Genomic DNA, 15219 nt, shown 5'->3' with positions numbered 1-15219 from the left:
TTGTATTTTATGGCTGAAGAATGAACTTTTGGGAAAGCATTGCAGCAGGAGAAGTAAGGCATCTTTTCTACATAACCTTTCCCCTAAAATCTTCAAGTCTTATACTGTAGAGTTAACCATGTGATATGCAAAATAAGGCTAGTACAAAGTCCACAAGCTGTTTAAAAACAATAGGACAACTAAACAATCTTGTTAAAAGCAGGCCAACAATATAATGAAATATGTACCCGTTTTTCAGCTGGTGGAGACAGGGATGGATAGGTGTTGCGCCTAAAACGGTGCTGTAATACGTGTCACCATTAAAAAGGATGGAACATGAAGCAGCACCTCATTAACTGATCTTACCATCTTGGGAGGAACACGTGTCTAGAAGCTGTGTGATTGGCTTAGCATGTAGTGGTGGTAGTAACCATAGTCCCCTTACGTTCCTATTTGCTTGTGTTGCTGTCATTGCCCTGTCAGCAAGGCGCTGTGTTGTCCCTCCTCTGCATAGAAGCATCACTTTCATTTAGCGTAAGAGCCTCGTTGAGGACAGTGCACAGAAAAAGAGGAAGGAAGCTGAGGGATTGTGAGAAGTGCAAAGTTCCCTGCTGCAACTGCAGCAGTAGACAAACTTGCCTTGCGATTCACTTGACTCCATCCTTGAACATTACTGGGATTTTATCCGGTACCAAACAGCTGTTCTCCTGAATCACGGCTACCCTAGCCTGCTGGACTTGTTGGCTATGACTCCTTGGCAAAAAACTGATAAGAAGATTGGAGTGGGTATGTATCATGCAAGCTCCTCTCTGGGGTTTTCCTCCTCTGCAGGATGTGGGGAGAAGTGCTGCAATGAACGAAGATAAATCAATTTGGTCAGGAAAAAACCCCAAATATTTAAACAACAAAATAGTTGTTTTGTGCCTTGTCTGATGGGTCTATGCTGAACACACACATAAGAAGGTTTCATTGATACTTGCTTCCAAGCAATCTTTGCTTAGTACTATTTCCCTATTCTTGTGGAAAGCCCTGTGGAACTAACTAAATTTGAAGCTGTAAACTATAAAAACAGCCCTTTGTCTTGCGATAACCAAACTGGAATCTTAGACATTCGAGTTCTTCTTAGGCATTGACTCAGTTATGCAAGTTGTCCTCTTATTGGCTTTGTTATAAACAGGAAATGGAAAGGGAGCAAGCACATTTTCAGAAACAAACTATATGTACTGTGCTCCTGAGACTTTTGTTTTACTGATTCTTGGTGTGCTCTTTGGCCGCATCATGCAGTCACCTCGCTGGGTCTTGTCAGTGCTTGAAAATCCCATATTGAGTTACATGATGAACAAAAGGCAGGAAATAAATGTGCTAAATAACTGAACTTGTTGCACTTATGTGTTGTGTGGATTGTTTAGTCCACTGCTTTTAAAATCTTGTTGAGATTGTTCATTCATTTTCCAGTGGTAATATAATTATAACCCACAGCAAACTACCAACTAATTACCATGAACTGTGCTGGATTAGGGGACTTTCATGTGAGAAATCATTAAATGAGTGAACATGGCCAAAGCTTAAACATTCAACCCCATTTTGAAACTTAGGAAAGGCCGTAGCTCAGTGCATGCAAAAGGTCCCAAGTTCAATCTTCTGGTAGGCTGGAGGAGACTCCTGTTTGAGCCATTGCCAATCTGTAGACAATTCAAACCTAGCTGGATTGATTGTCTGATTGTCTAAGTCAGCTGTGTATGTTCCTGTGGTGACGACAGGGCAATCTACACATTCTGATTTGCTTGATATTGTATGAAATTATTTGGATTTCTGGAAGAAATGCCTGAAGCAAAATACAATTGAGTTTCAGTGCAATTATATAGTAACATTGCAAAATTATTCAAAACTCATACTAAGCTTGGTAGATAGCTCCTTTTGCAAAACTAAAGAACCAGGATACTCACTTCTCTCTTGCTAATGGTCAGAAGTCTTTTGCTGCCTTCTGAAAAGATTCTTGGGCCCAGTGCTTGAATTACTCTGGCAAAATACTACCACATACAAAATACATAGCATCTACCATTATCTGTATATGTACTGAATATATTTTATAATTCTACTAGTACATAGTTCATACCTCTAAAGAGCATATAATGTATGAGCAATCCTGCACTAACTATGGAAGATGAATCCTAGTCATCTTAAGGTTTTACAATTGCAGTAAAACAAAGGCAGAGCCTTTAATGTGTTGATATACATAATTTAATTGATGGTGCTCAAGAGAAATAAATAGAGCCAACAGTCACAAGAAATTTTATTTTTGTCAGGTAAAATCCAGTTATGTCTGAGTCTTACTTACACAAATGGGGACTTCACTTCACTCTTCTCCCCACTGAGCCCCCGGAAGACCTGGAACTCTACTTGCATGGCATATGTTTTTCCCCTTGGTCTTCCTTTAGACCTAGAGTAGACCCACAAATTGTGCTAGTTTCACCATTAAGACCAGATGCCAAGATTTGCTAAACCACACAATTTCGGTAGTCAATAGGGGTAAATGTCAACAAGCACCAATTACAATTCTTGGTGCTGTTACAGTCCATAGAGGATCTAAACCATGGGTAGGCAAACTAAGGCCCGGGGGCTGGATCCAGCCCAATCACCTTCTAAATCCAGCCCATGGATGGTCCAAGAATCAGCGTGTTTTTACATGAGTAGAATGTGTCCTTTTATTTAAAATGTATCTCTGGGTTATTTGTGGGGCCTGCCTGGTATTTTTACCAGAGTAGAACGTATGCTTTTATTTAAAATGCCCCTCTGGGTTATTTGTGGGGCATAGGAATTTGTTCATTTCCCCCCCAAAAACTATAGTCCGGCCCCCCACAAGGTCTGAGGGACAGTGGACTGGCCCCCTGCTGAAAAAGTTTGCTGGCCCCTGATCTAAATGGTCAGGCTGAATTGCATTTTAAAATACACACTTCAGATTTAGCTGTAAGGAATATTGATGGTTCTGCTTATAATGGCAATGATTTGGGGGTTTTAATCTTTTTTTAAAAAAAACTTTTTCACATTTTCACCACATATGTTAATGGAGCATTCTTCCAAAAGAGATTTGGCAGGCACCCTCACTTTTGACTTTCAAGAATCGCCTGAAGACCTTTCTAGCTGTTTCTTTTTTATTTATTTTTACTAGCCAGTCACTTTAATTATTATCTATTTTGTTTTTAATGGCGCTTTAAATTGTACACCACCCTGCTTTCATAAAATGTTGGTATAGATATTCTTTTACAAATGAATTAAAAATAAGTAGGAAGTGAGCAGCACATTTCTCACACTACAGTGATACCTCAGAAGTCGAACGGGATCTGTTCTGGAAGTCTGTTTGACTTCCAAAATGTTTGGAAACCAAGGCGTGGCTTCTGATTGGCTGCAGGAAGCTCCAGAAGCTGCGTCGGACATTCAGGTTCCAAAGAATGTTTGCAAAATGGAACACTTCCGGGTTTGTGGCGTTCGGGAGCCAAAACGTTAGACTCGCAAGGCTTTCAGGATCCAAGGTACGACTGTATAGGTATTTTTTTGCTAAATGCTGTGGTGTTAGATAAAAAAAGTATGGCACTTTAAAATGATTTTCATTTAAGTGGAGGCAAGTGTTGGAAAAGTTAGATTTTTTTTTAGGGCTGAGCAGCTAAGGAGACTTCAAGAGTTTGAACTGGAATATAGGTGGCTAACCTATGATCCTCCAGCTGTTACTGGGAGTTGGGAATTAGCTGGAAGGCCACATGTTAGTCACCCCCAAATTAGAAAACAGCTGTCCTGACTGTATATACTTGAATTAATTTTATAATGAATGATTTTAGAGTGTTGTTTGTGCTGTACTTTTGTACTGTTTTATTGTTGTTAGCTGCCCTGAGCCCTGCTTCGGCTGGGGAGGGCGGGATATAAATAAAATTTATTATTATTATTTTTATTATTATTTTTATTATTGATTTGTTTGTTAAGTCCACGGAAACATTCCAAAAGTTCACACTGAAACCAAGCCAGAACTCTGAAAGTTTAGTTGTTTTTCTTTTCCCTGTTTGCATCATTGATTCTCCTCCAGGAGCTTTACAAAACATGATAATGAAGCAAGCATGGATCACAAGCAAGTGCCACAAAAGGAAGTTGTGAGACTTCAACTGTGGCTTATATATTCAATCCAGGGCAGCGCTGAAAAAGCAATGTGAATCAGGTTTCATCTGCAGAGGTCCCATTCTTGTCCCTCTTCTATTTTTTTTCAGGGGGGTGGGGGTGGGGAGGGGAGATAGTATTAATGAATTGTAATGCAGATGGCGAGGGTTGGATTTGCTTCCCCCCAGACATGCAAATTAAAGAAAAGCCATTTCTTTCTGAGAAAATGTCTGAATCCACACCCCCCGTACAAAATGGAAGAGCACTTTGAATAAATTTGTACAAATATTCTCTACCATTTTTGTTGTGGTGGAAGCTGCCCCCCCTTCCAACCCCGGTGAATGATGCTGTGTAATGATGCTGGGCCCAGGACACTGTGGAGCATAAAAATAGGGATCAAGCTGCCAATACATTTGTGGCTGTTGTCACTTGGAGAGGCAGAAAAATAAAAGGTGCTATACTCGTGACAGTGTTGAAATCTATTATCTGCATGAGAAAATTGGATAATATCTCACCACCCCTGGATAAATTTGGAGGAGCCCACCCTCATTATTTTGTCTACAAATAGAGGAGAGAGTTTTGATAGGCTATCTGCATAAGCTTCAATTCAAATACTTCTTAAACCTTACTTACCGGTAACTTGTATAAAAATACATGTGGTAAGGTTTAGAAATGTACCCTAGCACAGCGAAGTCGCAACATCTAGATAGGGACCTTTGCATAAGGAGCGGGAAGATAATGTTATGGGCTTACTATCAGATTTCTGTGAACAAGACTGTGACAATACCTTGCCAAAATGTTGAACTTGACAAAAGTAGTTTTAACAGCCCTCAATAGGGGTCAATGGTTGGGAGATTGCTTTGTGATGCAGGACTACTCTAAAATGGTCAGAGAAAGGGGCATGGGCATACCTTCTCCCATAGCTTCCATAAACTAGGTTTCTCTGTGTAAAGAACAACAGAAATGGCAGTTGTGAGTAGGAGACTAAGGCAGACTGTGAGAGAAACAGAGTGGTCTGAGCTCAGTTTTGGGGGCTCTGTAAGCTAGCAGCTCTGGTGAGTGGGCAAGTGTTCCTTGCTACAGATCTGATGTAGGGTTGCTGTTTAAGCTGTCCACGACCACCTCTGCTCAACCTACCTATCTATGAATTCTACAAATCTGTAAGTAAACTCTGTTACAAAGCACCTTATGTATCCAGTGATCCCTCCTTCCAAATGAAATCAAACCCAGGCAGTTCTCACTGCTCAGGGAAGTGGGACACACATAGCCACAACATGTTGTGCTAACCAATAGTAAAATCAGCTGTGGCATCTTAAGGATTAGTAAATACAGCGTGCCATGAGCTTTCATGGCCCGGAAAAGTGTTGTTTTCAGCTGGCAGACATACACACATGCACCTCTGCCAACTCAGGATGACAATTCCAAGTATTTGACAAGTGGCACTGGTCTGCAGAAGCTTACGCCACAATGCATTTCTTTGACCTCCAGGTGCCACAGGACCTGTTGCTTTTTACTACAATAGACATCCAGCTGGGAATTGTTAACCAATAGGAGTTTTAATGGGACCTACCCCACTCTTTGGGATTTAGGAATTTGTTTATAGTGCTCTGTATATCTTGGCTCCAACAAAACATGCATGTTCCTGCTTTATTCCCCCTTTCCCTTTTTTAAAGTAAAGAAAAGAAACAGGACTTTTGTACTTTCAAATGACTTTAAGCTGTAAGTTTCCACTTACTCAGAAAACATCAAGCTTGCAAAACCACTTCCTTTGTCAGTTGGTTGATGTCACCATACTAACCCTTTGTAAAAAGAAAAAAGAAAAAAAAAGGTACCACTGGGAAGCAATGCAATATTATGTTAACACAACCATGCTCTGAACTTTTAGTTTTTTTTCTTTAAATGAGCACGACGAGTAGTGATGGCTTAAAGGACAGAATGCACTCCCCCTCCCCTTCATCTGGTTTTTGAAAGCTTATTTTAAATGCCAAAATCCATAGGAAATAGTTTAGTTGTTGGTATTTATTATTGTTGTTGTTTTGTTTCTTATAACCTCTCATTCAAATCCACGACAGCTAACAATAAAGGTATAGCTTTTTTTTTTTAAAAAAGTACAGTGTGACAAGTCAGTATTTATTTGATTCTCATTTGTCTTAGATTGCTACCCAAATATTGGATCATGGAAATACATTATCTGCATATTCTAGCAAATCCCTCAACTGTCCTGATTAAATCGGGAATCGTGTTATGGGGGCTGTGCTCTCACGTGGAAACATGGCCCCATAAGGGGAGCATTCTGGTTTTCCGTGGCAACATGTTGGAGGGTATGGACTAGCACTGTGCAAGAATCTGTATACCTTTATGGGTGGTCAAAAGGCCATATCCTGAAGTCAGAAGTAGTTCAAAAGTGTTTTTGAGAGAGAGGGAGAAAGAGAACCTTAAGGTAAACTTTCCTCAGCTGCCAAGGCTACAGCCAGCTGCCAGGTTGGAGAAGGAATGGTGAGGAAGAACAGAACAAAAATGGAAGGCGAAGTGATGTAAAAGCTAAATATTATTAGCTTTATACACTTTTAGGTTGTTAATATCATACACCTTTAGGTTGTTATTTGTGAAACTGACCATTTTGTGGAAGGGTCACTGTTTTAACTTAAGAAGAAGGGAACACAATGTATCACAAGAACAGCTTAATAAAACATGGCTATAGAAATTGTACAGTGGTACCTCTGGTTAAGAACTTAATTCGTTCTGGAGGTCCGTTCTTAACCTGAAACTGTTCTTAACCTGAGGTACCGCTTTAACTAATGGGGCCTCCCGCTGCCGCCGCGCAATTTCTATTCTCATCCTGAAGCAAAGTTCTTAACCCGAGGTAATATTTCTGGGTTAGGGGAGTCTGTAACCTGAAGCGTTTGTAACCTGAAGCGTCTGTAACCCGAGGTACCACTGTATTGAGCTGGTACCATGATTAGAACTAAATTACATCAAATACTCTGGATATCTGAATCTGGGTCACGGGGTATGTTTAGAGTTCTAAAAGGGGCGGCCAAATGTGAGAACAAAATGCACTAAAGTTTTGTTTTTAATTGTTGCTGAGATATACTGTTTTTGTTCTGTTTTGTGGCTGCTATAACTTGAAACAGCCTTCTGCGGCTTTTTCTGTATTTTGGCCAAAAGCACTGGAAAGAATGCCAAGATTGATTTCTGAATGGCAGTGAATTAGGGGGACAAGAGGAGAACTCAGAACAATTTGAAGCTATTAAGTGTGTGTTCAGGACTTCAGTAAATTGACGCTTTAAGGCTATTCTGCCCAAGCCAATTTATTTAAGATTGAAGGCCCAATTCTCACTTTGGAACAAGTCTAATTCTCACTCCTATCTTCCAAGTTGATTTAATAAAAATTGCAGATTTGCTTTACAAATGGTATTATGCTTTGGCTTAGACAAGCGTACTTGACAGTACATCGCCTTGTATCCAAAAGTGCTGTTTCACAAGCAGAAAGCACATCAGCTCAACCAGTGCAAGGTTAATACCGGCTTTGAGGCAGGCTGCCAATAACTATGGATGCTGTATTATTTGGAGTTTATATGGTTTTATTCCTATAATTGTTTTATAATTGTTTATGCAGTATTTCATTACCCTTTGTTTACTGCTCTGGAGTTTTCAAAGCAAAATGTTTTGAAAAATAAAAGCAGTTTTGAGAAATAAAACAGTAAACAAATTAAAAAGGTAGCTCTCTGATCCCTCCTCCTCAGGTGCAAGTCTCTCTTAGTGTGTGGTTAGAAAACAGTCTATAAAGATTGCCACACCCTTTAGTTGCTTTATTTTGGAGACATATTACTTCAGCTTGCTATCTGCATATATTTCTTATGATTGATATTTCAGGTGTGAATTTCCAATTTCCACATTTTATGGAGAGGTCTTTTGCAAGTGAGGCAGAGAACTGAACCTTCATATTCAGTTTATTTAATATTTATTGCTGTGCTTCTATTTAAAATAATGTTGACTCTCAAAATAATCTTTATAATCCCATATTAAGTTGGATCACATGCAATGCTAAGATATAGCAGGGCTGCCATACGTCCTGATTTTCCAGGACATTCTTGTAGCATTTACTAAAAAAAACTCAACAACTTTCGGGTTGTATTGGATCTTACTTTTTGAAATATGGCAGCTCTAAGCTATAGTTTGGTGTTACATGCATGAGCTTTAAAGGTTGGGCCTTCCTTTCTGATATGGCTGTTTTGAAGAAATCAGAAGATTTTGCTTTCGCTTTCAACTGTCATTACTTTTTTATGTCCAACGTCAGACAGACTGTAGCTAGTCTTAACTATGGTTTAGGAAAGCAAGGCAATTTCAAACTGGAGTTGGTGATTCTGGTTTGTCTTTTTAAAGCGTACTTTACACTAACCACAGTTCTTTGTTCGGATCTAGCAAGCTTCCAGATTTCTTGTCACTGCACCAAAGGAGGAAAAGGGAGTGGGTAGCAAGCAAGCAAGTTCAAGGCTTGCCCCCATAGCACCAAATTGTGGTTTAGCATCTTGTCTGAAACACAGCTCTTGTGTTTAAAATGTTAATTTGATTGAATCCATAACAGCTTATTGTGTATTTTCACAGCTTTAGTTGAAGGAGTGTTATTTTTAATGTAAATAATTATATAGGTAATTAATTATTTTGTCTACTGCGTCCACCCCCTGGTGCTGATGTAGTACATGTTGTTGATACTATTTCTGTTGTCTGTTTAACCGTAATAAAGATTGATTGAGTGATTGTCTTTTCACAGCAATATCCAATTTCAGTGCTGCAAGAGTACCACAGCTATCTCTGTATATTGGTGATGTAGTCCATATACTGGAAGACTGTGAAGGTGAGAAATAATTTTTGGTTTGTATTTTGCATCATCACATTGAGTTATGAGCTCATTGGAGAGAAAAAAATCCTGAGACAATGCTTATATTACTGTTGTCTTGAAACATGCAGCCATCATGCCTGCATATTTAGAAGCATATTTGTTCACTGAGTGCATTTTTGGTGAATTAATGAGACATTAATGAGATTTTACTCTTATCCAGATGTGACTTACCTCCTTACACTGAAACTGTGATGTCTGTATTATGAATACAATGATATTAATTATTAGGAGGTGAAACTTGTTTAACTTGCCTCTTTTTTTTCCTGCTTGTGGGTTTTATGTGTGGGTTTTGTGGTAAAACCATCAGAACTAACATAAGCAGAACAACACTTCTTAATAAATAAAAACAGCCTTAATTCTGCTAGTGGTTTTGGTTAAATGATAACCAGAAATGTTTTATCCATAGCTGTAGCCATAAAACAGGCTTTGTAGTTTTTTGTAATGTGGCAGTATTACAAACAACTATGCTTGTGGAGAGAGATACCAACATATGAACTCAAATAAACATGATATATTAACTATGAAACAGAGGGAGACCTTCTGGTGCTCTTGTGCCCATGCAGCATGTGCACACTGAAATATTCAGTGTGACTGAGAGGCTGAGGAGCTGCAGTACTTACTCCAATTGATTCTCTAGTTTGACTGCAATTGCACATGTTTGTTTAGTTAATGAGTCTTTCACATTGCCTGTTTTTCCAAAGCTTAGTTTGCTTTCCAAATGATATTGCCCAATGCCTCTGTAGCTTAGCAAGAGTCTAGGATAGGGTGGCCAAACAAAGTATGGTTGAGCAAGGTTGTTGGGTTCAGGCATGGCACCAAAATCATAGGTAAAGCAAGCTATGGCTGGTATGCTGGCAAGAAACCATGGCTTCTCATCATTGTTGCCAGAAAAGAAACCATGGTTAATCTGCTAGGCTAGGTTCGGACAAATCATATTTAGGCTAAACAAACCAAGGTTTAGTTATATGTCTGAACCAAACCAATATTTAATTTGCTCTGGGCTTTTCTTAGTAGTGTTGTATAATTTTAACCATCTAGGGGGTTTTTTAATTAAATTTTTTTGTGTTGTAACCCACTCTGGGTTCAGTAGTAGGATAGTGAGAAACAAACAAACAATCTCCATGGAACGGCCATGTTCTCCATCTGTTTGAAAGGTGGATGAGAAGCAGGAGAGTGACCTCCTTCCTTGTCCTTCACTCTTCAACCAAGTAGCACCTGTGGTGGTAGTTCCATGCAGCAGTGAAAGTAGGTTTCCCTTATTATCTTGAAGCAAAAAAATGTGATTTTGCTCTGTTCCTTTTTAATTCAGATATTTTTTTTCTTATTCATTCTCAAGGGATGGCATTCTTTCAGGGGTTATAAAGCTTGAAAAAATGCAACTTTTGGATTTCATAAATACACCGTTAACATATGAAAGTTGTGTGCTCAGAAATGAAACACAAAACTGCTGGACTGAAAGCCAGTACTGGAAAAAAATGAGATGGCAGAGTTAATCTGAACAAAGGTGGACAGCCCCAGAGAGATGTTCTGTAGGTTTATGTCACAGATGAGATTAGCGTAGATATGAAAAAGTTACTCAATGTGTTTATAACATATTTCTTACCAGAAGAGGTCTCTCTTGAGTTACAAACATTGACCTGAGAGCCTTAAAAAGCATTTTCTTCAAAATATAGTTACAGTGGTACCTCTGGTTAAGAACTTAATTTGTTCCAGAGGTCCGTTCGTAACCTGAAACCGTTCTTAACCTGAGGTACCACTGTGGCTAATGGGGCCTCCCACTGCCGCCACACGATTTCTGTTCTCATCCTGAGGTAAAGTTCTTAACCTGAGGTACTACTTCTGGGTTAGTGGAGTCTGTAACCTGAAGTGTCTGTAACCCAAGGTGTCTGTAACCTGAGGTACCACTGTATTTCAGGGAGACTTAACTGACACCCCATAAGCAGCATTATGTCTGCAAGGTGCTTTGTTTTGTTTTGTTTTGTTTTGTTTTCTTTTTTTGCCTTGGGTCCTGTGATTTACACATCATACCTTGACTGCCTCATCCTGTGAAGGATGTACTCAGTGGTGCACTTAGAAAACTTTCGACTCTATATTTAATTTTCTTGTGGAGGGACCATTTTTAGATGGTAATGTGTATTACGCTGCTTGCTTCAAAATCTGATAAGGCAGCTCTAGTGTGTTTGGAAGCCCTGGAAATCCCACAGGGTGTGCTTCAAATATTTCCCCCTTGTGTATTGCCCTTCCCCATGCTCCAGAATTGCCTCAGCTTCCACTTCTGACAGTTACCAAAGATGGATGAGTGTCTGGGTTCCTTATTTTGTTTTTTTGACCACTTGCCAGTGAGCTTCCAGGTTCAAAGAGGGACAAGCTAGGATGCCAAACAGGGGAAGTGAGGCACTTATGTCTCACAACAGTAAGAGTTCCTAGCCACCGAATGTTAACATCTAACTTTTGCCTTTTAGCAACTATTCTCCAGGCCTGTGCAGAGCTTGTCTGAGGCCTGGGGTGGGAGTCTTGTACTTGGCGTGGCAGTGTAAGTCCATCAGGCCATGGATGAGGCCTCCCCGGCATGCTTATAGCCCTCTGAGGCTTGGGGGCAAGTATATCTGGCTGCCCCCACTCTGCACAGGCCTGACAATCTAAGTGATTAGCACTTTTAGTGGCCTAACCCTATAGTGTTAAATGTCTGACTTTGAGGCTGACAAACATGGCCTTTTTGGGGTTTAAGTGTGCCTTGACACAATAATTAATACTGGTTGCTAAGGGAAATGCTCAAGCTTTTTCCCATAGCAGAGAAGATCTGGCTATGCTGCAACATGACTGTACAGCAGAGCTTCCGCCGTGTCCTGGATGCTGTCGGTGAAGCTATGCTTAGGCTCAGGTGGCTTTTCCCTCTAGGAAATGACTGTCAAACCAATTCTGGCTCCCACTGGTAGATTATAGTCTAGTCCGACAGGCCTACAAGGCAAAGCAACCTCTGAAAAGGATGCTGTTGTGCCTCCTGACTGGAGGACTGAACAAGACATGAAAGCTATAATCAGAGCATTGGGGGGGGGGGGGAATCAGCTAGGAAAGAAGTAACATTGCTGCTTGCCCCCCAACCCAGATTATTTTGGCATGTTGCCCTCTCCCCTTCACTATTTATACCGGTACAATGTATTACACGTGAAGGAGAGAAAATTTGGGGGAATTTTAGTTAAGAAAAAAGGTAAGCAGGGAGCATGAAAGAGTTGCATTATATTATGCACACAGTGTGTGGAGAAAGTAGACACATATTTTTCTCTCTCCCTGTACTGAGCCCTGGGGTTGTCCAGTGAAATTGAGTATTGAGAGATTCAGGGCAGAAGTATTTCATACATGACACATAGTTAAACAGTGATTTTTGCTTCCATAAGATGTAGTCATGGGCACCAACTCAGCCTTTTGAGGGGATTAGACAAATTCATGGAGGATAATGTTATCCATGGCTATGAGTCTGGATGGCTATATATTACTTCCAGGGGCAAGATCAAACTCCAATGCTCTTCTAAACTCTTTAAAAAGGCAGATTTGGTTCATAAAAGGGATTTATGGCATGAACCCATCACTGGTGATTTTTTAGAAGAACTCTTTAGATTGTTTTAAATTTGCACCCACTTCCTTTTTGTTATTTGGTGTGTCTTCATTATGTTGTGTCCTGAGGATTTGCTGCTCATCAAAGGGTGTAATGTGGATTTTAACTTTATTCTTTTTATATTGTTATGCTTACTGCATAAATTTTGTGTGCCTCCTTGCTTGGGCAATTGCCCTGAAAGGCATTTATGAATACTTTATTATGAACAAAGAAACAAACAAACACAAATACATACATACATATATACATACCAGTAATCCTCTTTCAACACAATTTAATCTATGCATACCAGGAAGTAAACTGCACTGTGTTCAGTGGAACTTACCCTCATGTAAGCATGCATAGGATTGTTACCCTAGTTTTGCAGAAATTGAACGAATTGGTTCAATTTGGACATTGAAAAGCATATAATAAGTAACTATGGTTTTGCTTTGACTTTTAGGTTGGTACAAAGGATACATTGTAAGACATAAAGGGGTAGAGGTAAGATTATTCTTATTGACTTTATTCTTTTGTTGTTGTTGATTATCTGTTTGATTATTATTTTTTGTAATAGACTATTATTTTATTCTTTCTTTTTAAGTGTGTGGAGTTTAATCCTGAGAAGAGTCACTGAATCTATGTCAGTGGCCAATATTTCAATAAGGAAATGAATGTTTTTGTACTATGAGAAAAGTAGATTAAATAACAAATAATGGACTGACCAGCGTCCAACTAGTCGTATACACTGAAGGGATCATGTGTATCACAAATTGTAGTGCCCTTTAGCTAATTGAAACTGATGTAGCTGTTAAAAGCAAATTATGATATGGCACAAGATAAAAGTTGAAGATCCTAATAGGTTGGCTGAAGCCTAGGGACATACCTGAAATCTTTGAGCCAAATCATTCATTCATTCATTCATTCATTCATTCATTTTATTTATTTATTTGCACCAGGTTTTTTTAACCACACTTTCATTTAAGCACCCATGAGGCATCTCACAACACCACAGTATAAATCACAAAAGTAAAAATACAACCAAGTAAAAACATAGGCATAAGAGCAATATTAATATTGTTTGAAATATGAATTTGGAGAACAGGTGATATAATGAAATTCAGTTAGAGGGGTTTCGAGGAAGTCAGTTATCAATGTTATGAGAATGAGATATTTGAAGAAATAATTTTTCTTTGTGTTTTTGTAATGCATTTTTCTTTGTTGTGTGTTTTGTATGTCATTTTTGTTATAATTGTGGAAAATCAATAAAAACAATTTTTTGGGGGGGGAAAGAGCAACAGCAGTGTGATAAGACATCTTAGTGCACAGGTAGAACACCACAGCTTCTAAGGAAAAAAATGCCTGCATAAAATGGAGTACATTAGAACCAGTACCTTGGATTGGATCAAGTCATGCCCTTCTGCAAATGGAAGGTCTTCCTGTTTTCATAAGGGACTCTGATCTAGCAGTGCCTTTTTCAGAGCTATTTTGCAGCTCTATAGCTGTGTATCTACCCTATTACCCACCGGCATCCCTTTATTCCTGCAGTGCCTAAGTTCCATCTGACATCTGACTGTGTGCCTTTGTTTTTTACATTGAACAACCACTTCTTAAGTTGCTTTGTTCCCTTTGGTTTTTCCCCATTGACTCTGCCCATTAGGCTTATCCCCACATGACATTGAACGTAGCTATAAGTACAAATGATTGTGTGAAAGAGCGTAGACTTGATTTGTACAGCTCAGTTATTGTGTCCACAGACACTACATTTGTTGAATTTAACACATGAGCACCCCTTTTCATTTCCCATTTCCTTCTTCTCTTATGTGCCGATTTAAATATTTCCCTTTCCCCTCCCTTCACTGACTAGCATTGGCATGAACGTCCTGGTTTGTTTAAACTTGAATTCCCCTCAGTTTAGATGAAACAGTGAGCTCAGGTTTAATGTCAGGATAATCCAGGATCTGAGTGACATTTCAGTTTTTCAGCTTCACTGCTGATCATAAGAGGATATGTGTATCATGTGTTGTATTAAAGAGAAGATTCACAAATGGATCTTAGGCTACATGTTCCATCAACATGATTAGCAATCACATGGTTAGCAAAAAAATTAAATATGGAGCGGGATATGATGGTCACTCCAACACTCTGGGAGAGAAGGTTTAAGACTCCTCTCTCCAGCTGCAATCTCAGCAAAACTATCCCACTACATGGTAATAAGCATTAGGAAAAAATGCTCAGTGGCACCAAGGTAATAGGGTAGATACACAGCTATAGAGCTGCAAAATAGCTACCTATACTCTCAGGCTGTGGTGCTGATCAGAATTGTGGTCTCCTGCACTGGACTGGCATTTAATTTTTAAGAACCTAGAGTGTGACTGCTAATCCTCCTGTGTAACCAAATGTGTTGTTAGGCCACCAGACCCACAGCTTGTAGACAGAACCATGTCAAAGATACTTTAATACATAAACTCCTCTTGAGCCTCGTAGGTATTATAAAATATTGTATGAATGGAGATGTTACCTTGAATGTTTGTATTTTGGTGAAGTCAATGGTTCCTTTATATGGAGACTATTTCTCCATTTTCTCCAGTATTATCTCTTC

At 39.3% G+C, this 15219-nt stretch overlaps 1 protein-coding gene across 3 annotated transcripts in view; it reads left to right on the top strand.

The window, feature by feature from the left end:
* The first annotated feature begins 633 nt into the window (after positions 1–633).
* The window catches only part of DOCK2 (dedicator of cytokinesis 2), a 246435-nt gene continuing 231849 nt past the window's right edge, over positions 634–15219 (top strand). The window contains exons 1-3 of one of the 3 annotated variants that reach the window (XM_081178303.1): positions 634–765; positions 8897–8980; positions 13081–13121. In XM_081178303.1, coding sequence (XP_081034429.1) covers positions 726–765; positions 8897–8980; positions 13081–13121 — 165 coding nt within the window. In that variant the 5' untranslated portion in view covers positions 634–725. Of the gene's footprint in view, positions 766–8896; positions 8981–11480; positions 11907–12106; positions 12234–13080; positions 13122–15219 lie in introns of those variants that run through there. The other 2 variants (XM_081178305.1, XM_081178304.1) reach the window with 2 other exon arrangements.

The sequence above is a fragment of the Podarcis bocagei genome (genome assembly GCF_964188305.1).
Source record: "Podarcis bocagei genome assembly, chromosome: 2".
Classification (NCBI taxonomy): Eukaryota; Metazoa; Chordata; class Lepidosauria; order Squamata; family Lacertidae; genus Podarcis; species Podarcis bocagei.
Note: the sequence above shows the minus strand (reverse complement) of the source record. Positions and strands in the feature narration are given on the sequence as shown.